At 39.5% G+C, this 25,872-nt stretch overlaps 1 protein-coding gene across 2 annotated transcripts in view; it reads right to left on the reverse strand.

Moving 5' to 3' along the window:
* Window positions 1–13,937: 13,937 nt before the first annotated feature.
* Window positions 13,938–25,872, reverse strand: part of MED18 (mediator complex subunit 18) — a 46,700-nt gene continuing 34,765 nt past the window's right edge. For both annotated transcript variants that reach the window (XM_072297192.1, XM_019045160.2), the window contains exons 4-5: window positions 24,160–24,329; window positions 13,938–16,766 (exon numbers count right to left, since the gene is read on the reverse strand). In XM_072297192.1, coding sequence (XP_072153293.1) covers window positions 16,575–16,766; window positions 24,160–24,329 — 362 coding nt within the window. In that variant the 3' untranslated portion in view covers window positions 13,938–16,574. The remainder of the gene's footprint in view (window positions 16,767–24,159; window positions 24,330–25,872) is intronic.

Below are 25,872 nucleotides of genomic sequence, written 5' to 3' on the forward strand. Positions count from 1 at the left end.
ATGAAAAAAAATTAAGCCGCAAGGCTGATCTGGGATAGAGTCAGGCGCCAAAAAGTTCCCTTAATTTTTAAGGGGGGCATTATTTGTAATTCTCATTGGCCAGAAAAGAATGTCCTTCTCATGAGGGTTTCAGAGAATTTCATTTGAATTTATATAACCATGTTTAAGTCGTTAAAAGTGATGTCATAACAGTTAGCGGCAAAAATGTAATTAAGTAATGCTTAAGTTATGCTATAATTGACTTAAGTTAGAAGTTTAGTGTGCTGGGAACCCTGATTATTGGTCTTTGGCACTTAAAAGTCCACAATAGTCAATTAGTTTTGACATTTTCAGAAGTAAACAAACACCGAAGCACAGCAACCTTGCAATGGGTAACTGGGCAGGTGCCACCACTGCCACCTGCCCAGTTACCTTGGAGTGGGTGTCCAGTTACCCCACGAAGGGAAAATTTTCAAGGTAACTGGGCATCAACCCTTTGCAGCCAGTATTTTCATCCAATTACGTTGTAATTACTCACGCATTACACAAATACATCATACATGAAGAAGAATTGTCAAAGTTGAATAAAATACTTGCTGGGAGTGAGATATGAGGCTCTTTTCGGGACCACCTCCGGCGTTGTTTTGAAAAAAAAGCTGTCCAATTTTCGGCACTTCACCATTCACCATAAAATTTTTTTTTGAAGTTATGTTTACATGTTCTAGATGGTTTACGTCATAATGAAGGTATGCCAACAGTGAAAACAATTTTTGCACTAATCTGGTAGAAATACAGAGGGTACTGCCCAGTTACCCCACCGCCCAGTTACCCAACCTCACCTTATGTTGACCTATTAAGAAAACATACATTTTATGTTTTATTTGCGTAAGGTTTCAAAACCATTTTCTTTGAGTTTAAAACGGTCCTATTTAGTGGAGAAGTAGATCTTCTTATTATTTTCAATCTGCTTTTTACGCCAACTCACTTATTAAATTTGATACTGTTCTTTAAAATTTTTTTTTTTTTTTAATTTTAAATTTTCAGCTCCAAAGGTATTGAGTTTTATAAACATTACGAAAGATAAATGAAAGGGCATAATACTAAGCTTTTTTAAGTGCAATTACAATCAACTGAACAAGGTTAACATAGCTTCCTAACAGGTGGCTCACTTAGCCCCGGGGGTGGCCAATATAGCCCCAAGCAGGGGCTGTGTTGACCAAAATGGATTTTCTTTTAAAAACGCATGAAAGTCTCAAAATTAAAGTATTGTGTACAATGTTCTCAGTTGATTTTGATTTTACACTGTATGCTCAAGAATTAGTGCATTAAAAAAATGGCATTCTATTCTTCTGTTTCTTGGGACACAAGTTTTCAAAAAATCTGGTCAATATAGCCCCGGTCTCCCGTACATAAGTCCGTTTTTTCGAAAATATTTCTCCAGCTCCCCCCCCCCGGTAGCTCCCCTATCGTAAGGGTACAAAACTTTTTTCGAACGGTACATTTCGGTACTAAACTAGTACTAATACAAGGAGTAAAGAAACATTCTGATTTTATTACCCGGGGCACAGAAACGGCCCGGGGTTCAATACTGCCACGGGCAGGGGGCCATGGCGGGGGTACCTCCCCCTGGGGGAGACCATACAGTAAAAAAAGTGCGGTTTTTTTGACGGTGCATTTCAGTACATAACTCGTAGTGTATATCCTGAGGGTTTTCGAGTACGTAAGTCCGTTTTTTTAAAAATATTTCTCCAGCCCCCCCCCCCCCAACTTTTGACCCCCCCCCCCCCCCCGTAGCTTCCCTATCGTAAGGGTACAAAACTTTTTTCGAACGGTACATTTCGGCACAAAACTAGTACAAAACTTTGGCGATAAAAAAGAGTAGAATTTTAGAGGTGGGGGGGGGGGGGGCTTAATTTCTCCAGCCCTCTAGAGTACCTATATTGAGAGAGAATGGCCACTGGGCCCTATGGAGAGGCTTGGGACCCAAAAGTGGCGGTGCTTTGTTTTTGTTTTTGTGGATGGGAGAGGGGTCATTGCCAACTTTTGACGGTTATCACCATAACTGGCACTTGCTGCCAACCTTACTACATCTAAGATAATTTTTCCCAAAAATTGCACACGATTAGCCTTAAAAATATGTAAAGAAGTCGCAATGGTGCATTTGAGTAAATTTCTCGTTACGATGAGCAAAGAAAACTACATTTTGAGTCATTTTGCATAAAATTAATGTATGGCGTCTGTCATTTTTGGGTCCTAAGGGCTCCATTCAGCCATTCAGCCAATCAGAGGTGGTAACACCAGTGGCCATTCTCTCTCAATATAGGTACTCTACAGCCCTCCCTCCTGCGTTTTAATTGTACGTACTTTACATGATGGGTACAAAACTTTTTCTATGCGGTACATTTGGGTTCAAAACTAGTACAAAACTTTGTCGACCTTGAATTATAATATTGGGAAGGAGGGGGGGGGGGGTCTGGAGGAATGGACCTCCTACAATACGGCCGTGGACTAGTCACACGTAGCGGAAATTCAAATCGCCATGTATTCTTATAGGGAAATCCCATTTCTCTACGCGCAAATTCTTTGTGTGAGAGTAGAACTGAAAAGTTTTTATGAGTGAAATGAACAACCAACGTGATAAAGTATGTGTTCTAAAACTTTCATCTGAATAATAATTTTCCTCGGTGGAATAATCGAGCTTGAAAAGAAGGTCTCAAATGGTGGGAAAACGGAAAACTTAGGCACTATTCTTTTGACTGCAAGAGCTTCATATTCTCCCATCATGCTCTGCACGACGGAACTAGTCCTTTTTGCGCTCCGTTTCGATTGCGACTGGTCTACAATCCGAGCCCTCACAATCAGTATTCTAGGAAATGCCGCGATCAGACGCTGAATTTAGCACCTGAATGTGGAAGTCAACAGTCATCGCCCAACGGCTGAAATTTAGCAAATTCGAGTTATTTTCATTCAGATGTGTATCAAATCTACTCGAATAGTTCAGACAAATTCAAAATTGGTCCGATGATTGCTGAGAATCGTTGCTGAATTTTGCGCGTGACGCGCAAAATTCAGGCATCGGGCCGATGACTTCCACATTCAAGCCACATTCAGCTCCCACATTCAGCGTGTGATTGCGGTGTAAGGTCTCTATTTGTACGTAAAATTTTGAAAGGGCAGCCAACCTATGAATTCAAATTATCCATAGATGTATGCACACAGTAGTGCATTTTTAAAAACTTGTTGAACGAAGAGAACATGATAACATACAATTACGGTCTTTTCGCGAGTTTTAATCTCGTTTCAGTGATACGAGTAACAAAGAGGAAATCGATTAAGACACACAACCAGGGATCTAGAAGCAAAACGGGGCACTCGCATACCCCTTCTTATGGCAGAGAACTATAGATCTCGCAGCCAGCCAATGAGAGTTTCGCACGGTGTTCCTGAAAGGGCTTTAAGGTGAGTCTGTACACCCCATTTAAACCCATGTAAAATATGCTCATACAAATGACCCTTTTTCTCAGGAACTGTTAAAGTTATCAGTCTGAAAGGGGTGGGTGCAAAATCGACAAAAATTCCCCCCTCATGGATGTTGACCAATTTTCAGTATGTCATTCCTCACTATGGGATACGCCTTTTCCCTAAATTTCAAGGCCTGAAATGAATTTCTTTCCGCGCAGCAGCGTTGCCAAGTTGGAAACCGTCGAGTTCCATATCTTTTGAACGAAAAGAGATATTGAGGTACGGTTTGCCCTAAAATTCTCCACAAATTGCGTTCTTTTGAAATTTATACTCAATTTGATCGGTTAGGTAATTTCAGATTGCAATGATGCCATTTTTCACACTTTCTTAGGGGTAAATTTTGTTTCAACCCTAGTATATCGTCAAATGCCGGATTCTCGATTCGAAAAAAAAACAGTTCATTGTATTATTCGTACTTTTCCATTTCTTTTGATATATTATAGCTCCCAGGGAAACGATTGGTAAGGGAGATATGAGCAATTTAAGTTTACGCTCCGCGCGCGCCGACTGGAATCCGGGCGCCGCTCGCCGCTCTGAGTCGTCTGTACACTCCCTTCCTTGAGCTTCACGAGGTCATTCCTACATATTTTTTTGCGTACTTTCCATTTCTGGCCTTTGAAAGGGGCTCCGATAAATTTTTAGGGGTCTTGCGGTCCATTGATACCATTTTTGCTCGTATTCAGGGATTTTTCCCTATTTTACTCACAATTCTACTGAAAAAACTTATTTTAAACGGAAAAACGGTGTGCGTTGAGGGAAAGAACGTAAATTAAAAATAAAATTTCATGTATGGGTCATTCCACGTCAAGTGTACCAGGCTCGGAACCCGACCCCCTCCGATTTGGCTGAAAATTGGTATACGGGGTCTTTACATAATTATAAGAAACTAATTTGAAGGGTTTTCCCATCTGACGCCCCGTTCGCGAGATATCGACCCCCAAAGATGGGGTGAATTTTAGCGATATTCAAAAACGCCCGTTTTAGCGATTCTCATTTTCTCGACTTCCCTCTCTTTGACTCTCCATAGCGAGACTCTGTATCAATCCATCATACTTTGAAAGAGTGTTTCTAGACCATTTTTTCATGTAGATTCTGAATATGCCATCGAAATTTAGCTAAAAATTATTCTAATGGCCGTAATTTAGGGTTTTTTAAAATTTACGATTTTTTCGCCATTCAATGTTCAAACTGAAAACTCGAAAAAACTGTCTCTCAGATTTTCGATTTTTTATTTTTTACTTCAAGCTTAGGATGTATACTTTCGGTTCATATACTTTTTTCAATGGAACTCGGACGGTTAAGGGCCTAAAAAAATTCAAATAGGCCAAAAAAGGTCAAAAATGGTAAAAAAAGACGAATTTTTACATGTTAATCCAAATCTTTCGATAGTAAACTCTTCAATTATCGATATTTTTTCCCTTTCTACCCTCTAATATGTATAAAATCAGACTAGCAACGCTTCCCATACATTCACCGATCGATTAACGGCCTGAGGGAAACCGGAAACCGACCAAATATCCTCGAAATTTACGCAAAAAGGCGATTTTTCACATCGTAACCGATGCATACCATGGATTGTAACTGCAATTTCTAATTTTCTCTACCTATTTCAACCTTAAGGTATATACTTTCGAGTAATAAACACTTACTAACGTGCATCGATGGGGCACGGATCTAAACGGAAATTAAAACCGGCCGGAAATGCTCAAAAATGACGGCGAAAAAACGATTTATTACACGCGAACCGATGCATCTCCTGAATAGTCACTGAAGTTTTAATTTTTTCTCTTTACTTCAACCTTATGGTGTAATCTTTCGAGTACTTAACACTAATAAAAGTGCATCGATGTGTTACGGAGCTAAACGGAAATGGAAACCGGCCGGAAATGCTCAAAAAAGGCGGGGTTTCCCACGGTAATCCGAGCATCTCATGAATAGTCACTGCAATTTTAATTTTTTTCTCTTCTTCGAACTCAAGGTGTACTTTTGAAAAGCTTACATTACACATTATCCATTTATTGGTAAAATATCTAAAAAAAAAACCGAATTAGAAATAAACCGAAAATTCAAAAAAAAAAAAAAAAAAAAAAAAAAAAGGCGATAAATGACGTTGAATAAGTGGAGTTGATTTGAATCGATGATATGATTTAAAGGAGCCGATGCTTGCATCATAAAAATCGCCGATTATAAACTTGACGGTGGAAAAATATGATGCACTTCATCGATCCTTTGGAGGACCTTTCTAAAGGTAAAGGCAGCCTGACACTCGTTTCAAAAAAGTTAGAAGCCAAGATAACTAGCTAAGAATTACACCCCTACGGCTTCTGAATAGAGGCGATGAAGAACGGCTAGCCCTAACTTTTTTTTTTTTCTCACGTGGAGGAGGTTGAGGGGAATCCGTCGGCGGACGATGTCCAATGAGGGACCAAGTGTGCCTTAGACTTCGACTTGACTGAGAATTCCAGCAATAGTTACAATAAAATGAGGAAGATAGTTCGAATAAGAAATGGAGGTTTGACTTGGACCTGATTTACGGGCAGGAAGAAAATATCGTTCATTAATATTGACAATAAATATTGCAAAAAAGTAAAAGCTAAAATTTGAAAAAGGGTGAGACATCACGCTGCCTTTCCGTACACCCGTATAATTTATTTGCTGGAAAACTCAGAATCCCAAATTTGAAGAGCGGATTTAAACCAAAGAAAAAGCGACGATACAAATGAAATAGAGCAAGGAACAAAACCATCATTAATATAAACTTCGAAGTATTCAGACTTTCAGCGATTCTACCTTTTTTTACTTTTTCACTCGAGAGGTTGCCAGATTGTGCGATAAATGTGAATATTTTACATGGATTTGAATTGGGAAAAGTGTTTAAAAAAAAACAACTTATCTGGCAACAGTAGAGTCCGGGGGGGACGAGAGGCTGCCTTCCTGGGAAAACCCATGATTTAGCCGGAAATGTCATTAAAACAATTGATTCCGTTTGAAGCATCAATTGTATACCAGGGGAAAGCTATTTTAAAATAATAATTGTAAATGGACACAGATGCTACAGAGAGGGAAAAAGGGAAGGGAAAGGAAATGAAATGAGGATATGATTACTAATATGCAATCAGAGAGAATAAAACAAAAACATCAGAGAAATTTATATGCGATGAAAGTATAAGAAAAAAGGAACTCGAACTATATTATCGTTGAGCAGTTTTTAGACCCCTACGCCACCGATAATCTTCTTAAGAGGTAAAGATGAACTTTTGCTACTTCAGCAAGTCAAATCGCGGAAGGAGATGCATGGATTGTCTTTTTCCGCCACCCGATGGGATGACGTCCCAATCAAATGCGTTTGTGAAGAAATGATCGATCCCCATCATCGCTTCATCTCCACACATCTATTCATGTGCAAACGATGGCACGCTCCGGCAACAAGGTTCTGTGACGAAATCATCTTTGCCTCCAGAGTCTCCAAAATGTATACATCTTAGTGATCAAATGTCCAATCACTGAGAAAAATAGCTCGCGGAGCGAGCCGAATGTCACTCGCGTAGCGAGTGCTCGGGGGTCAAGGGGGCGCAGCCCCTTGGCTGGCCGTGACGGACGCGCAAAGCAAGTCCAGAACGGCTAGTAAAACCATAAAAACCAGAGTTTCAGAAAAGAAAGAGGAACCTAAGGTCTTGACTTGACCTGACCGCATCACTGGAGGCCGTACTTGACCACTGAGCTCAATCAAAAGAGAACGAAGAGGCCGACCCCTGGGGCAGTTACTCTGAGTCACCTTCTCTTTGTTATAGCTCAGGAGAGAAAAGATTAGAGGAACTGAAATATCAATCTACGGAGTGGATTATATCAATCTAAAGGAGTGTCAGGCTGCCTTTACCTTTAGAAAGGTCCTCCAAAGGATCGATGAAGTGCATCATATTTTTCCACCGTCAAGTTTATAATCGGCGATTTTTATGATGCAAGCATCGGCTCCTTTAAATCATATCATCGATTCAAATCAACTCCACTTATTCAACGTCATTTATCGCTTTTTTTTTTGAATTTTCGGTTTATTTCTAATTCGGTTTTTTTTTAGATATTTTACCAATAAATGGATAATGTGTAATGTAAGCTTTTCAAAAGTACACCTTGAGTTCGAAGAAGAGAAAAAAATTAAAATTGCAGTGACTATTCATGAGATGCTCGGATTACCGTGGGAAACCCCGCCTTTTTTGAGCATTTCCGGCCGGTTTCCATTTCCGTTTAGCTCCGTAACACATCGATGCACTTTTATTAGTGTTAAGTACTCAAAAGATTACACCATAAGGTTGAAGTAAAGAGAAAAAATTAAAACTTCAGTGACTATTCAGGAGATGCATCGGTTCGCGTGTAATAGATGGTTTTTCGCCGTCATTTTTTAGCATTTCCGGCCGGTTTTAATTTCCGTTTAGATCCGTGCCCCATCGATGCACGTTAGTAAGTGTTTATTACTCGAAAGTATATACCTTAAGGTTGAAATAGGTAGAGAAAATTAGAAATTGCAGTTACAATCCATGGTATGCATCGGTTACGATGTGAAAAATCGCCTTTTTGCGTAAATTTCGAGGATATTTGGTCGGTTTCCGGTTTCCCTCAGGCCGTTAATCGATCGGTGAATGTATGGGAAGCGTTGCTAGTCTGATTTTATACATATTAGAGGGTAGAAAGGGAAAAAATATCGATAATTGAAGAGTTTACTATCGAAAGATTTGGATTAACATGTAAAAATTCGTCTTTTTTTTACCATTTTTGACCTTTTTTGGCCTATTTGAATTTTTTTAGGCCCTTAACCGTCCGAGTTCCATTGAAAAAAGTATATGAACCGAAAGTATACATCCTAAGCTTGAAGTAAAAAATAAAAAATCGAAAATCTGAGAGACAGTTTTTTCGAGTTTTCAGTTTGAACATTGAATGGCGAAAAAATCGTAAATTTTAAAAAACCCTAAATTACGGCCATTAGAATAATTTTTAGCTAAATTTCGATGGCATATTCAGAATCTACATGAAAAAATGGTCTAGAAACACTCTTTCAAAGTATGATGGATTGATACAGAGTCTCGCTATGGAGAGTCAAAGAGAGGGAAGTCGAGAAAATGAGAATCGCTAAAACGGGCGTTTTTGAATATCGCTAAAATTCACCCCATCTTTGGGGTCGATATCTCGCGAACGGGGCGTCAGATGGGAAAACCCTTCAAATTAGTTTCTTATAATTATGTAAAGACCCCGTATACCAATTTTCAGCCAAATCGGAGGGGGTCGGGTTCCGAGCCTGGTACACTTGACGTGGAATGACCCGTATAAATTTCTCCTTCGTTGCCAAATTTTCGAGGAAAATCGTGCCATAGAGCCAAATATTTGAAAAATTGGATAAATCCCCACGCCACGGTTTATGGAAGTGGGGCATAGCTTTCATATTGACGTACTTACGTAACAGATCTTACCTATCTATACAACATATCAAAAGAGCATAGTTGTATTTGGATTCCCACGATCTGAAAATTGTCCGGGATGTCACCTTTTGCGACCTTTTCTTATGAGTAAGGTAGATATTTTGAATGTTTTTCGACCTTTAGTCGTCTTCCGTAAAGGTGTATCGTTTGTATTTTTGCTGTAATTTTCATTTTTGGCAGTATAAATTGCTTGTGATGAACTTTAAAGGACCTTACGATCCATTGTTGCCATTTCGGCCAATTTTTAGGGTTTTTTTTTTCAATTTTACATGCGTTAGACTTTATTCAACCTGTAACCGTGTACAGCGTACACTCAGATTTTTGGAAATAACGTAATAAAGTACATCATTGTAACGTTCTTTGTAACTTTTTCTTACGAGACCATATGTCATAGAACGTAGAAGGTTTTAGGAAATGAATAATGACTTTCATGCAGAATTGAAGAGCTTTCCGGAAAAAGGGCACATACGGAAAAAACGCGTTCTGAGAAAAACGCATTTTAAGTTTTCATTCTTACATTCTGGGCAGTGATTATGACATACGTCGGAACTGGGGCACTCATATCAACGTTCATACACCCTAGAATGAATAACGACCATTGGTAAAACTTACACTTCTTTCAGTGTTGTGGGAAGAATTTTTTAAAAATTTTCCGTTATGTTCCCTTTTCCCGGAAATGGACCGGTGGTCATAGGTTTTGGCTTTTGAAGCTGAATTTTCGAGACTTTAAATAGTATCTAAACAAGAGTAAATAATTCCGATTGATTAATAAATAATAATTTCGATTGAGAACGCGCGGGTGGATCATCTTTGATCATTATTAATGAAAAAGACTGCGAAACACGCGAAAAAATCGAAAAATTCAATCTCACACCGAGACCGTTAAAAATTAAATCAATAATAATTACAAAAAATCACGTGTGACAGGTGCAACGCGTAGATAATCCCTACAATCCCTGCAACCCGATGCTATTGCATTGATTAGCAGAATCAGTGCGATCGTCTGTAGTGAGGGATCCTTATCAGTATCCATCACCTTCCTGCCTGCCTGCGCGCTATCTCCTCAACGTCGCGGCGACCGTACCCAGAAGCAAATAGATGAAATACGTTTGTGACCCTTGACGTATTGTTAGCCTCACAAAACGTGGTCTCGAAGCTCCAAAAATTGATCAATTAAGCTGGAACTCGGAACATTTGTTTATTAGGATGCGAGAAATCCATTTCAGAGACGATTTGCAGATCGTGGGAATCCAAATACAACTATGCTCTTTTAATATGTTGTATAGATAGGTAAGATCTGTTACGTAAGTACGTCAATATGAAAGCTATGCCCCACTTCCATAAACCGTGGCGTGGGGATTTATCCAATTTTTCAAATATTTGGCTCTATGGCACGATTTTCCTCGAAAATTTGGCAACGAAGGAGAAATTTATACATGAAATTTTATTTTTAATTTACGTTCTTTCCCTCAACGCACACCGTTTTCCGTTTAAAATAAGTTTTTCAGTAGAATTGTGAGTAAAATAGGGAAAAATCCCTGAATACGAGCAAAAATGGTATCAATGGACCGCAAGACCCCTAAAAATTTATCGGAGCCCCTTTCAAAGGCCAGAAATGGAAAGTACGCAAAAAAATATGTAGGAATGACCTCGTGAAGCTCAAGGAAGGGAGTGTACAGACGACTCAGAGCGGCGAGCGGCGCCCGGATTCCAGTCGGCGCGCGCGGAGCGTAAACTTAAATTGCTCATATCTCCCTTACCAATCGATTCCCTGGGAGCTATAACATATCAAAAGAAATGGAAAAGTACGAATAATACAATGAACTGTTTTTTTTCGAATCGAGAATCCGGCATTTGACGATATACTAGGGTTGAAAAAAAATTTACCCTTACGAAAGTGTGAAAAATGGCATCATTGCAATCTGAAATTACCTAACCGAACAAATTGAGTACATATTTCAAAAGAACGCAATTTGTGGAGAATTTTTGGGCAAACCGTACCTCAATGTCTCTTTTCGTTCAAAAGATATGGAACTCGACGGTTTCCAACTTGGCAACGCTGCTCGTGGAAAGAAAATCATTTCAGGCCTTGAAATTTTGGCAGAGTTAAGAAATTTCATGAAAGATTATAAAAAGAAATTTCACGAGGAAATTTCATTTAACACTCAGAATTCAGGATTAAACCCTAGAAACTTAGGAATCTCATTAAGTCTCTTTAAACGCACGTGGTAAACTGTCAAAGGGAACTTTAGAAATACCCAGGAAGTTGAGTAAAACAGCAAAAACATAATTTTGAATTTTTTTTCTCAAATTTTGGTTGAACACACAGCCGTACCGGTTGAACACCAAAATAAATTTTACGGATAAAGTAAGACGTTAGCTTTCATACTTGGAACAAAACAAATTTCTTGATTATAAAGAGTCCTAGTACCCCCTAATAGTATATCCTTCTTTTTTGGCACAAAAGGGAGGGAGGGATCTTGAACTATCCTTGAAACAATTTAAATGATTTTTCCGAAATTAACAATTTCCTTCGCTAACGTACTTCTTTTTTGAAATAGGAAATATTTGATAAATAAGTAGAGTACCTGTATTTTTGAGCTTTGAAGTGATAGATTTTGAGATCAGTAAGTAGGTAGGTATTTTACTTTTTCTTGAATCTGAGAGAAAATGTTTCAAAATGAAAGAGTAAGCATTTTGTAAGTATAAGAGAAGACGAGAAGAGAAGAACTAAGAAGAGGCAGCGCTCCACTTGGTCTAATTGACGAATATTATTCTCTTTAAAAATAAAAACAAATTCTGTTAGAAAAAACAAGCATTTTTGATATTTTGTCGGTGGAAAGAAATTTCATGAAATTTCTTGTGAAATTTCACGAAATTTCATTCGACGAAATTTCTTTTAGCAACTCTGAATTTTGGGAAAAGGCGTATCCCATAGTGAGGAATGATATACTGAAAATTGGTCAACATCCATGAGGGGGGAATTTTTGTCGATTTTGCACCCACCCCTTTCAGACTAATAGCTTTAACAGTTCCTGAGAAAAAGGGTCATTTGTATGAGCAGCAGTCATCTTTATGAGGTGGTGCAGCACTGGTACTAGGATTAAGACTTTACCGACATAGGAAGTGAACTTTCTTGAAAGTTCAAAGTTTGTTAAAAAAAACCCCTGCTTTTTTAGCTTTAGGAATATTTTGAAAAAAGTTGAGTTGAGTTACACAGAATATCCTCGTTCCACTTATGCTCCTTACCTACTCTTGTGAACAGATCAAAAAAAAGGTTATGAAGATATCTCTTTTAGTTTCTGAGATAAAGGGTCATTTAGTTAAAAAAACCAAACTTGCGGAAACAGTAAAAATAGAAAAAAAAGTAGCATTGTTCCAGTAAGTATTTGGAAGAAAATAAAATCACTCACATATTTACTCAAAAGGAAAGTATAGCATGTTATATACCATTTTAATCAGCAAAGTAAGCTGTTCAAGAATAAATTATAAAACGAAAATGCCATTTTTTTTATTTTGGGTGTACAGACTCACTTTAACCAGGTTCAACTCGAAGTTGGTCACGACTCAAAAACTTGAGCTAGAATGTCAAGAGGAGCAACACCAGATACTAAAAACCGCAATTTCGAAATCGGTTGTTAGAGCTCCTGGAGAAATAATCGCGATTTTATGGTTTTATTAGGCTTTCTTCAGAAAATAGGCTCATGTAGGGCAACTAGATTTCCCCCATGCCCCATTTCCTCTGGGATTGATCTGAATTTTGAGTATGTTATTCACCGATATGAAGTACGACTCTCCTGAAATTTTCAAGATCGAGAAAATTTTTTGCTCCCGTAACAACGTTGCAAAGTTTCAAACTTGAAAATTATAGTTTTGAAAAAGAAATTGTGACACTGGCCCCCTGCTTCTTGAATTCGTCTGAATTTATAGAATGTTCTCTTCCGATATGAGGTTAAAATTTTCTGAAATTTTCATGGCCGGAAAATATTTTTTCCTCTCGTTACAACGTTGCCAAATTTTCAACTTGAAAATTTTGGGTTTGGAGGTAACACGATGGCATGGCCCATGTCTTAATTAATTGATCTGCATTTTTGGTGCTTTATTCTTCCATATAAGTAGCAAATTCTCTGAAATTTTCATGACTGGATAATTTTTTCACTCCAATTTCGACGTTGCCAAGTTTCGAACTTCAGAATTACGGATTTGACCATAAAATGATGTCGTTTGGGCAGAACACCTTGCAGAACTTTTTTTATTTATGAGTAATTTTACTAAGTGTTTCGATAATTTGTCTCGTCAAAACTGTAAGCTTGCCTTGTTGCCGTTTTACTAATTTTATTCCGCATGAATGTTTCTATAGTGCATCTTGCTGCAACTGCAAGTGCTGGTTTGTTTCATTTGCTTTAGCAGCATCCATTCAAATATAAAATGATACGCCATCAGTTTGTGCATGTGCACTGGAAAAATTTACATTTGCCTCCACTACATCTTTGAATAGGTGAGTTTTAGTTTTTCATTATAATAAATTGCATTATAATAAAATAATTTTGAAATCAGCTATTCCTGGAAAAAGTGAAAATAAAAAATTATTCCCTCTGTGATGAAAAAGGAGGAGTGAAAAAATCTGCCAAAAAAGAAACCCTCGTGAGAGTTCGGAACTCATCTTCTGTCCGCAGAGAAATTGGAGGGCCCCAATCCAGGATTCTTCACCGAAAAAAAACCTCCACAATTTATTATAATGAAAAACTAAAACTCATCTTTTTAAAGATGAAATGCGGATTTTATTCTACATGTGTATGTGATAACTCTGATGATGACCATCAGGCCGAGAAGCTTGAGTTTGAAATAAATATTAATTGTTTGTTACCTAATCATGTTCCATAATTTTACTTGAAAAGTCTGAAATAAAGAGGTAAACCAAATAGAGAAAGGGAACAGGAAGTTTCTTTTAAAAAGTACTAAATAGTATTGTTTCTTGCATTGTTATATTTTACTACTTTTTTTTTCAAGCTTTTTACAATATTTGTTCGAAAAGTTTTACCCCTTATGCTACAAGGGAACTCTAAATTTTACAAGAGAAACAACACATTTTCCATGCAGTTTCTTACAATATGTTACAATATTTCTTCAAAAATTTAAAGCCTAGAATTATTCGTGGCAGAGTTATTTTCTAAATAGAAAGGACCTTGAATGAGAGAAAACGGAAACATTCTTATTGAGTAACAATTCACATCTTTAGGACAGCAATGAGAGGTTCGAGAGCTCATAATTTGTTATAGGTTTTGGAGAAATAATGTTCTTTCTAAAATTAGAATCTTACAGGTCTAGGGAACTATCGATGGTGGAGCTAACCAACCACAAATTTCAGTTGCGTTTGAAAGGAACCCCGCATGATCCTTATGAGGACACCCCCCCTCCCACGGTTATATCTGATGAAACTTGCGTCCGTTGTTCCGCTAGTCATTCTAATCAAAAGTTCTGGTGGGCCGAAAGAGCGCCTGTGTACGGTTTTCGAGATATTCGCCGTTTCATGTGCGTGAACGGAATTTTCGCGCGCTCCCGCCGGCTGGAATATTGTACGGTGCTACTCGTGCCCTTCCCTCCCAGCACAATCCGGTCCCTCTTCGCTACCACGCTTCCCGTACCTAAACTTCTCTGCAGCTCCAAATCTGACGCTTACAGAGTCCAGCCCGCACACAAACTACGGGCTTCTAAGAGGCTCATCGATGGAACTGTTGACTGCTGCCTTTCAAAGATCGTTGGTTCGACGATCTTCGAAGGTAACCGATGTGTTTGGGACACATCAAAAATCAGATCTTGAAATTTTCAAAGAATTTTGAGCAGAAATGGCTAAGAAATTGAAGAATTCTTACTAGTTTGAGAGCCCCAGATCCCCCAGTTTTCAGGTGGGCTAGATGCTTATGAGGCAGCGCCCACCATCAGCGGACCCCGCCACACGCCCCATGCCATTTCCTCACGCCGCTCAATGATGGTGGACAGTTCTGCCGTCCTGAGGAAAAACGCCGTATGAGCCTCCAGGCGGTGGCAAATTTCCTTTGATAAAACATGAATTTCCCAGTGGACTTATGAATATTTACCTTCTAATTTTGTAGACAATTTTTTCATCTGAAGTTTCTGAAAATTTCAAGGAAAAATATCCATAACTTTCCTAAAAATAAACAGTTTATCAGAGGAAATTTGGCATCTCTCGAATGCTCATACGGCATTTTTCCTTGGCACGGCAGAGTTGGACACAGCCTTGTAAGCGGCAGAGGAGCCAAGGCACCGGTGGCGAGAAAGCGGAAACGGGCCAGAGGGGACTGGGAGGGAAGGACACAAGTAGCACCGCACAATGGTTCGGCTTCCAGTGGGAGTGCGAAATGTCTGTTTATACACATACACGGCGAAAATCTCGAAAACCGCACATGGGATCTTTTCGAACAATGCAAGCTTTTAATTAGAATGACTAGCTGAGCGACATATCTAAGTCTCATTCGACTTGACCGAGGGGGAGGGGGGGGGGCGTAAGGTGATTCCATGTGATCTAGGGACGAGGTCCACCACCATGTTGCGATACCTCACGGTTTGTGTCTTGGAGGCAGTAATTATCGTGATGTACAAAATAATGAAAGAAACTGATCCATAGCGTGTAGCAGCATTAATACTGGGTAGAATGACATCAAATTTGGGAACAATCATTGAAAATTTACATCTGAAACTACTTTAACGAACGTTGCCTGTTGACGCAATGTGTTAGAGAGAGATAACATGACAACAACTCTCCCTCATACATTGAGTCGAAGTGCCACGTGCATTATGGTAGTTTTAGTTGTAAATTATCAATAAATCTTCACAAGGTTGATGTCATTATACTAAGTAGTAGTCTGTCGTCTAAAGGAAAAACGCTGTAACTCCATTCCAAATTTTATATTTTTTTTCTCACATACTGCTCTATTACAAAAAATCCAACTAGGTACTACAAGGCTTCATTATTTAATATTCAGTTCTTCATGGTACCGCCAAAATCGACTGAGGAAAGTAAAGGGTTAATATTTCTTCATCTTCTTTATAATACGGCAGTTGCTTGAAAAAAATTGAAAAATGTTTGAATGGAAACACAGCGTCTACATTTTGGATGGGAGTAATGCTCCTACACATTATGAATCTAACTTGTACGTGTCGACAATTATTGCTTCTCAGGCACACACCGTGTGGCAGCGAAAAATGGCGAATCTCGTTTTAATATCAGATAGAATTATCATTAGGATTGTGCAGGGTTCTTTCTGCTCATGTTTTAGTTAAGCAAAAGAGTACAACTCTACATATTTGCACTAAATTTTCAAAGAATGCTATTGAAGGGACGGAGAATAATCAAACAAAATTGTGTGCAAATACTATGATCCGGCTCTCTCTAAAAAAAATAAAGCATCGTATGAGATTTGAAGGTCTGTGAACCAAGATACACATGGTTTGGGGCTTTCACCATCAATATGAAAATTTTGCTTCAATTCTGTTCTGCACATTTTCTGAGGAGGCTCACTGTTCAACTGACCTCAGTAACCTCACTCCACCAATGACCTTCATGATGACAAATATTACTCTATTTTACGGAGGTCCAGTGACTGGTAACCTTTTATAGTCTATCTTATCTAACTGTACTAAAGGCCTCAACTGCTCTGCAAAATTTTTCATATCTTCCCCAATTGCATCTTGACCATTCGGAGCTAATACACTTAACTCAACTAGATATGACTGAGACATTGGCTCCACGCTCTCAGGAGGTTTGCCTTGGCCCATCTGAAAAAGAGAAAAATAAGTGCTGCAACAATAATGCTCGTCTATTCAAGTTCACAAATGAATCTCCTTCTTCTTCTATGAACGACTAGAATAGCCATGTTCGTCAGGCTACTTGGCAAACATGAATGGAGTTACAGAAGTTCTGTCAAGCGAAAATCTTCAAATTTTACTTCCAGAGACTAGACAACCACAGGAGATAAAGAAAAAGAGATGTTTAATCATTTGTTTTCTGCAAAAAGGCATTGTGAACTTCATTTACGAGGGGAATAAAGAATGATGGTCGCATCTCGCACCGTCTCTTGACGTCACACGGTATCGCAGACATGGGCCGATCGTGGCGGGGGGGGGGGGGAGGAGGTCTCGGATTGCACAGCAAAACCGGTATAGTACAGAGGCTTAATGCAAGTGCGCTGCAAATCGTGATTCAGTTTTGCCACTTTGGGAGGTCAAACTATATGATATTTTAAGAGTTTTGAGTCGAAGAGGCATTTCCAAAATGGTGGCAGATCCAAGACGGCGGCTATTCAAAATGGCGTCCGGGCGCGTACTTTGAGCCGCTGTAGATCGAGATCCACTGAACCAATTTCACTTCTCTTTTTCTTGTTAGAAAGATCATTTGAAGGTAAATGTAAGAATATTACAAAATTTGTGATTTTAACAATATATAGGGTGTTTTTTTTACACAAACCGGGTCTAGTGAATCGGAAAATAGCTTGTGATCCATATATAACTTTTAAAATCGCATTATAAAAGTCACTTTAAATATGTATCACGTTAAAGAGTGTGTTTTAAGCTTTTCAACGATACATGATGACGCTTACATGATGAGTCTATGATTTACGGTTTCTGTGCCCCTGCGATCCGCGCGGCGGCGGCACAGCCGGGCCTGCATAAAGTAGTCCAGAGCAGGGACTGATAGCAAAGGTTGACCCCCGGCATACGTCGAGATGCCGCATACGTAGGTATGCCGGATGCTCAAGTAGCCGGATCTGCCAGCATAAGTTGGTAGCTGGATCTCCAGGTGTGTTTTTTTTTATTTATTTATTTATTTTATTTGCACAAGAAGATGTAAAATTTTACAATAAACACTTACAAATATATCAGAATGTCTTTTAAAGCTTGATTTAACTGAAAAATACTTAACTATTAATTACAAACATTTTATTTTGTTTGCTATTACCTCTAGGAATTGAGGAGGAAGGTTAAGATACAAATTTATTACTAATAAGAATGTCTTTTTGTTCTCACTTTCAGCGCCTTCTGTTTTATTTGAGACTGCCGTCAACCGTCACCAGTCAAAGACCAAGAAGCCCCTGATCCGTCCGAAGATACAGGGAGGCACACTGGTTTTAAGGGAATACTTTTGTGAGACCCTGAATTCCAAGCTCATAGGGCTTACGTCTTTTCAGCCTGCGACCGCATCGGTCCCATTCCAAGAGCGCAAGCGCTTCTTGGTTGAGATGACAATGCAGTCTCATATCGTACGTTGAGTACATCTTGATGATGTAATTCTCAGCTGAGTCAATGTCGAGGTCAGCGCGAATATCTGCGTTTCTCTCTTATCATTATGCTTCAACTATGCTGCGCAAAATTTTCATCTGCATTACTTCAATTTTATCTAGATTTGACTTGGCTGCACAACCCCACAATTGGCAACCATAACTCCAAACCGGCCTCAACATTGACTTGTAGAGAAGCAACTTTAGTTGTAGGGAAAGTCAAGATTGGCGCACCATGAGCCACTGCATATTTGAGAATTTAGGACACAGTTGAGCGACCTTTTTATTAATGTGAGCACCCCGTCTGAGCCTGGAATCCAGGTGGAGGCCAAGATATTTGGCGAGAATGTTGTTAGGGATCTGAACTTCCCCTACAAGTAAGGGAATGTGGGCAAACGGCCTATTAGTGAAAACAATTTCAACCGATTTAGACGATACGTTAAGTTTCGTTTTGTCTTTTTTAGTTATTTTGTTAAAATGTGACTGTGCATTGTCCCGTGCCTCTCTGCAGCTACAAGACGATGCTAACACAAGAGCGCCGTCTGCATAAATGCCCAACTTTCCTCCCTCCCAGACTGTCGGATGTCTGTGGTGAAAAGAAAGTATAGAAGAGGAGAAAGACAAGAACCCTACGGAGCCCCTGCCCTTACACATATTATGCTGGAAACTGCCTTTTCATAGCGCACGCGGAACTATCTGTCCGTAAGGACAGATGACAGGAGCTCCGCATGATTACAAGTCCCCCCCAATACCTCCAAATTAGAGCGAAATCGGATGATTTTCAGAGCTGCCGCAATGCGGTTTTAGTCGCAGCGAAAATTTTTTAGACTCCCCTTTTCAGCGTATTGGGCGCAACTTTTAAAGGCAGTTAGCAGCAATTACAGGCATTAACTAACTCTTCTGTTGAGGGATGCCAGGTTGATATTGAGATACATTTTCGGCTTTCACAGAAATATACTTAATTTAAAAAATCAGTTTTTAGGCTGTTACTGCGCCCAACGATCATTTTCTTTGAAGTTAGTAGGTAAAAAGGATTATAATGCCTCTACATAAATGCAAAATCAACAAGCAGTCACTATCAGCGATACTCGCGCACCGAAAACAACGATACCGAGTTGATTGGCACATGAAAGGCCTTCACACGTACAATTTGTTATTCCACCCAACGCTCCAGAGACCTGACTTAACTCGGGAAAAAAGGGTTTTTGCCCTCCAGCCAGGACGCACCTATGTTCCACCTATACCACGGTATAGTCCATGGTAGAGAGAATCCGATGAGCCGATGCACAGTGGGAAAAACAGCCAATCTAGCGCCGAAAAAGTCTTGACGCTCGGAGTGTTCACTTTCCCATTGGTTTTTCACACTTAGTTGGTCCTATATATCTACCTAAGCATCAAAGAAAGCATAATGCGCCGATTTTTCGTAAATTTCAGAGGTATCGAGCTAAATTTAGTCGGCAAATCAGCTGTAATTCACATTCCTGGAGACTGTGCTTTGGTTTGTGGTTCCTGATCGGTCAGTGGAATTAAAATAAAATATTTCTTGCTTTTTATGTTATTGCTGGTTACTTTCTACACTATGAAGTGTACTAGTCTTATTTCCCTTTTATTTTCTTTTTTTTTGGAATGGTTTGCGTGCTCAATGATTTTCCCTAACTTTCCAGCTCCTCAAAATCTTAAAAATATGAAGTATTGCACATGCGCATTTTGTTGAATACAGTACGAGAGAAACAACTAAAAAGTGAAAATTTGCAAGGATAAAGTATAAAACATCTGCTTCGGCGGGGATCGAACCCGGACTAAGAAAATAATTGCAGAGCACGCTGTCCGCTAGGCTATCGGTGACAGCTTGTCCGCAGGCGGGAATAGCTGTAATATAAGAGTGCGTTGGGGGAGTGCGCAACGCTCTGCGCACGCACTCTCCCTACGCTACTCAGCGATTCAACGCTGAGCTGCTAGGCAAAACGACAGTTACAGAGCGCATGTTTTGACTCAGTTTTGATCAAATATCTCTGAAAGGCTGGTTTCAACCAAGGATTTTTGTGATCTTGATAGTATAACGAGTAACTGGATATGAATATCTCCTTGGATATCCTTGGATATTGTAAGATGCAGTTTTTAGAAGTTTGAATTTCTGACTATTTCAGAGGTTACTTTCAAAAATTGCTGTAAGTCATAGAAGTATGTAAAAAAGAAAAAATTGTTCTTATGTTTAGGTGAGCAAGCCTTTCTTGAAAAAAAATTAAAAGTCACTTATGACACACTTAGACGAACACACGAGGCTACTGAATGTAACCACTCTGAGGCGGTCCTCAACCAGCTCCGCGGTAACCGGTGCATTTCTTATTATTATCGCAGATAAGATCGATCTCATGAAGTAGAACTTGGCTGATTCTTGATCAGTAGATCCTAAGGAACACATACATACCAATTATGGCCATTTTCATTGATGCTGATTTTCCGACTTTTTCGGCGCTAGATCGGCTGTTTTTCCCACTGTGCGATGGGGGCAGTAACGACTTATACGCGTAAAGGCCATTGTGAGCAGGGCCGGATTAAGGGGGTGGCCACATGGGCCGCGGCCCATGGCGGCAAATCTAGAGGGCGGCAAATTTTGCAATTTTTTTAAATGTAGGTATAAAAAAAATCGGATTTAGAAAAAAATTACAAACGAGAAAAAGCGACAAAATCTCTCATTTCCTGAGAGTATAGTAATTTCTAATTTCGTCGTCTTTCAGCAATAGAGACAGCACCTTTAATCAGTCGAGTTAAGAGAGAAACCAAACACGCAATTTGGCCTGGAACGACGCGGCGCAGAGAGCAATGATGACGAGGACTTGAGATGAAAAGGAGAAGCCCTCGGCGCGGCAATCGGCATGTAACACATATTAGCGCCTACAAGACTGCACGAATAATTGACGCATTGCTACAAACACAGTGCGGTCATTGCGGTCAGCGTGAAACAGATAGCGCCTACAAGAATGCATGAATACTTCACGCATTGCGCCAAACACAGTGCGGTCAGCGTGAAACGCATGGCGCCTACAAGACTGCGTGAATACTTCACTCATTGCGCCAAACACGGTGCGGTCTGCGCGGCGGCGGAAGTCAAAATCATTAAACCACATTCATGTTTGTTCTATCATAATTTGTTTGTTCATTTCTTATGAATGAAAGGCCATGTCCACAAGAGATAGGTTTACGACACCTAACTTTTGCTAGTAGTGTTGACAGGCCATTCCCAAAACATGTGTTCAACACGAGTAAACGCGTCTTAGGCACCCCTCCCCCGCTGGCACGTTCACTTGATGATTTTTATTGATGTTTCAATACGAATGAGAAGGAGGCGGCAAAATACAGGCGGCCCATGGGCGGCAAGTAGGTAAATCCGGCCCTGATCGTGAGTGCGGGGTCCTCAATTGTACCTGGACTGCTGCATATTTACTCTCTGGGAGTTTTTAAAAGGCATTTTCAGGGACCCGCTGGCGAGCGGAAGTGGATAGTCGCTCTTCGCCCCTCTCTCGAGAGCGCTCTCGGTCCTTGCCGTTACACAGAATAAGCTTCGTTTCCGCTAGGCACACTTATGCGCTTTTTCCTCCAAGCCCCTCAAATGGAAATAAACAATTAAGACTCCCACGTACGATGACAAAAACATGGTGGGATGGCGGCGAATCATCAGGTAATCCCCCGAGCTCTCTGCTTGACGATCCTTCCGTGAGCTCACAGGCGAAATTAGCGAGGCACCTATAATCGGCGAAAGAAGAGACATAGAATTTATAACACGCGTTGAGAGGTTAACGTTTCCTCACGGTATCTTACCGGAATGCATATATGTGACATTCACTTACAGAAAATCACACAATAGTAGTCACTCAGGTGGATTTATTGGTGGCTTGGTACCAAAGACATTGAATAGAGCAGACCGTGCACTCCCTATCTCCGCCGTGTCAGCTGAGCGAGGCAACTTCGGCGGGACTCCGTAATGGGCGGGCGGGGTGGGAGCTCGCGACTGAGCCCCACGCAGCATGAGCCGGCGTTGCGCGTACTTGGAAAAATTAGTTGCGCGCTCGGATTTTCGCGAATTACTCGTTTCCACTTCATTTTCCGGCAAAATTTGTAAGGACCACATGTTAATAGCATGAAATTTACTATTACTCTGAACAATTTTCGTTTCTCTACAGTCATTACTGACCGGAAAAAACGCTTCATAATTGAAAATAGAAGGATGTTCTTATAATGCGTGCAGCTTGTAAAGATGACGGCGTGGATGAGAAGTAATTTTGTAAAAGGTACAAAAAGGATTTAAAATGAGGTCAATCATATAGGTAAATCAAGGGTACAAACGAGGAATAGTGTTATGTATTGTACATAAAAAGGCAAATAAAAGTTACGAGAGAGTTACTTAAAGCTATTGTCCATCTTGATCTAAGAGAAAGATTTGATGAAAAGCTGAAAAAGAGGGGCAACGATTTAGGCAGTTTCAAAGTACCAAGATTTAAGATTATTCCACTGAAAAAGATAATGTTTAAGCATTATTATCAAACTAATTTGCGAATCGCAACTTAATGTTACTTACTTAATCTGCTCAAAAATTTCAAAATCAATACTTCAGTCACTTGTTTATGACTGGCGATCGTGAATATTGTTTATTTTCAAGAAGTATGGGTAAGTAATTGCTCTTAATTCCTTTGCATTTTTAGGCGGCTCTGTGATTAAGTCGCTGCGCTCGAGAAGGGCAAGCACCTCTTTTTAACGATGTTCCAGAATCTAATGTTGCTCACATTTGTTTAGTAGAGTAGTTTCTAATGGTGAATTTCAAGGATTTTTTTCACAGAAAATTCCAGAATCATGAAAAATAACTCAGTAGAAATTTCAACGAAATCCATGAATTTCCTTCACTGATGAAATATTAGTAGAGATTTTGAACCACCACAACCAAGAAGTGCCATTCTTGCACCCAGTGCCTCAATTTTTCTACACATTGCAGTGCAGTGGATTCTATGAAATGAGTTTTTATCATGTCCTTACTTTCCTCTATAAAATTAAAAAAAACACAGTACTTATGCAAAAGCAAAATGTTGTTTTCAGCAAAATGCTGAGGGCATTTACTTAATATTACATTTATCTCAAATAAATATCACAAACTGAAACAACACTATTTTGAAATTGAAGACACTAAGTTGACTACAATATTCAATGAAGAACTGCTCTTTCTGGCTCATTTTAGAAAGAACAAAATGTGCCATTAGTTCATGATCCGTTGTTGTGTCGTGTATTAGTTTCCTGTGTAGATAGGTAATAAAACAAATGAACCAAAAATAGTAATTCCTTAAGGCTAAATGTAGTCAAAGTCTAAAAATTATCATCGAGACATTATCATTCTTGTCTCTTGCCCGGTTCATCAAGAATTTGCTCATGTATAAGCATACCATAAATTGAGAGTTGTGTGGTGTTTAATCATGAAAACTAAAACACATCTTCACACAGAAACATTTGATTATAATCACATCAGCCGAAATTATTCGCACTAATCAATTAATGATTAAAGATTTCGGAGCCGAACCGTACCAACCTCGTACAAGCGCACTGTTCGTTTACCGCGAGCTGAGGACGGCTGGGGCTCACTCACCTCACCGGTGCCGTTTCGGTGTCCCGCAGTCATCGGTCCGTGCGCCATGCGAATGAAAGAGAAGTTGCCTCCGCTCCATTTCACAGCGCACGGTCTACTCTATTCAATATCTTTGCTTGGTACGCGGCTAGGATTAGGTAATTCATAGATTTGAGATGGAGTTGAGAATAATCGCATTACTATTATTTCTGGGAAAACTTGCAGACCAAACTTCTGAGACCTTTTAACTCCTTTTAGTAAAATATATGATTCAAAAAATGCAAACCTTGAATATTTTGGAGACTGTGATTTTCATCCTGCCTTTACGGAACATATAACCGCGGAGAATATATTCAAAGTCCATCCGACAACCAAGTTCAGTCAAAAACTCTACAACAGTTGCATTGCAGCCAACGTCTATACTGCTCCTGACTATTGTAGGCCTTGATTTATCACCTGCCATAGTAAGCAAAATTAAAAGATTGAGGCTATTTTAGTGAGACAGCATCCTATCATGCGTACCCACCTCTGGATGAGCGGAGAGTTGATTAAGTCCGGTTATCGCCGCAATGCATTACGTCAAAAGGGAATTTAAAAGCTTCTATCAAGTGGACCTTGAAGGGAAAATTATGTCATTCTCTAGACATTGCGCTCCCTCCCCCTCTCTTCTTGGATTATTCTCCCTGTGGTTCGTAATGGGATAGAGTTGAGTCAATAGATGATTTAGGTGTTGGTTTTTCTTTTTCTTTTACAGTTATATTGACTCAATGGAGAATTTGCATGCAAATTTTTTATTGCTTCATCTGAAAGCGCTAAAAGAGCTGATTTCACAGTATTTGTTATAATTGTTTTTTTTTTATATGGGAAATATTTTAAGAATAGATTTAAAAGTTAGAAAATGCACCGCATGGTGATGTTATCTGGCGGCATTTACCATTTAAACACACATATTTTAGCAGATTAGATCATTTTGTCATTTCTTCTCCAATAATTGCTCAATTCATGAACCAAGGGTACCAATCTCTTGTTCAGTTCACTCAATGCTTTCCACTTAAACACGAAATTAATCATATTTCAGAAACCTGCAAATTCTCTGTTGTAGGAATACCTTCAGAAAGTAAGGATTTATCAAAAGGGTGTCGACTGGGTTTCATGTGTCCAGTGTTTCTTACTTGCTTCAAACTCATGTTCTTCCTATTTTACATTTTTGTTCAGTGGTTTACTCCCCATATACTCTTAGCAACATGTACAAACTTGAGTCGACACATCACTATCTTCTAAGGTTTTTGGCGTTTAAAAGTGGGTCCCGAATGGCCTTCCATGATCATGACTATCATGATACCTCGTCTTCCTTCTCGATTCACTCCGTTGCCTCCATCCACCTTTACAAAAGGTGACATACTTTTTTAAGATCATAAATGGCCTGCTGTCCTCTCCATAATAGTCTATTCTTTTTTGTCGTTGCACTCGCGCATACCCATCGAGAGATGAGCATTTCTGGAGAGGCAGACTCGGTCTGCCTCTCGGTCTCCGGTGCCGGTCTCGGTTTCATTTTTATTCGGCTGGCTGTAAGCTAGTTAGAGAGTAGAACGAGCTGCCTCTTGAGTTGCAAGAATGTCTTGAGCTTTCACCCTTAACGTTTTAAGCGAGGGGTGGGCCTTGGAGCTCTGCCCTGAAGAGTAACTTTTTTCTTCTTTGTTATGTCTTTTCTATTCCTAATACTTTTTTTACTGTCAAGTTTCTTGATTTCTGTGGTCGTTCATGTTATTTTCTTATAGCAGCTGTTTCTTTTTCGTTTGGTTTTAGGGATTGTTCCCGTATTGTTATTGAAAATGGGTAAATAAATAAGTAGACTTACCTCACTTTTCTCCACCTCTGTCTGGACATTTCTGGGATTGTTTTGATAGCTTTTTGATGCCTTAAGCGTAGAAGCTCCTGCCTTGACACCGAAACCAGTCATTCACAGCGCACAGCACTTCTGAATCAGTGGCAAACCGCT

The sequence above is a fragment of the Bemisia tabaci genome, chromosome 2 (assembly GCF_918797505.1).
Source record: "Bemisia tabaci chromosome 2, PGI_BMITA_v3".
NCBI lineage: Eukaryota > Metazoa > Arthropoda > Insecta > Hemiptera > Aleyrodidae > Bemisia > Bemisia tabaci.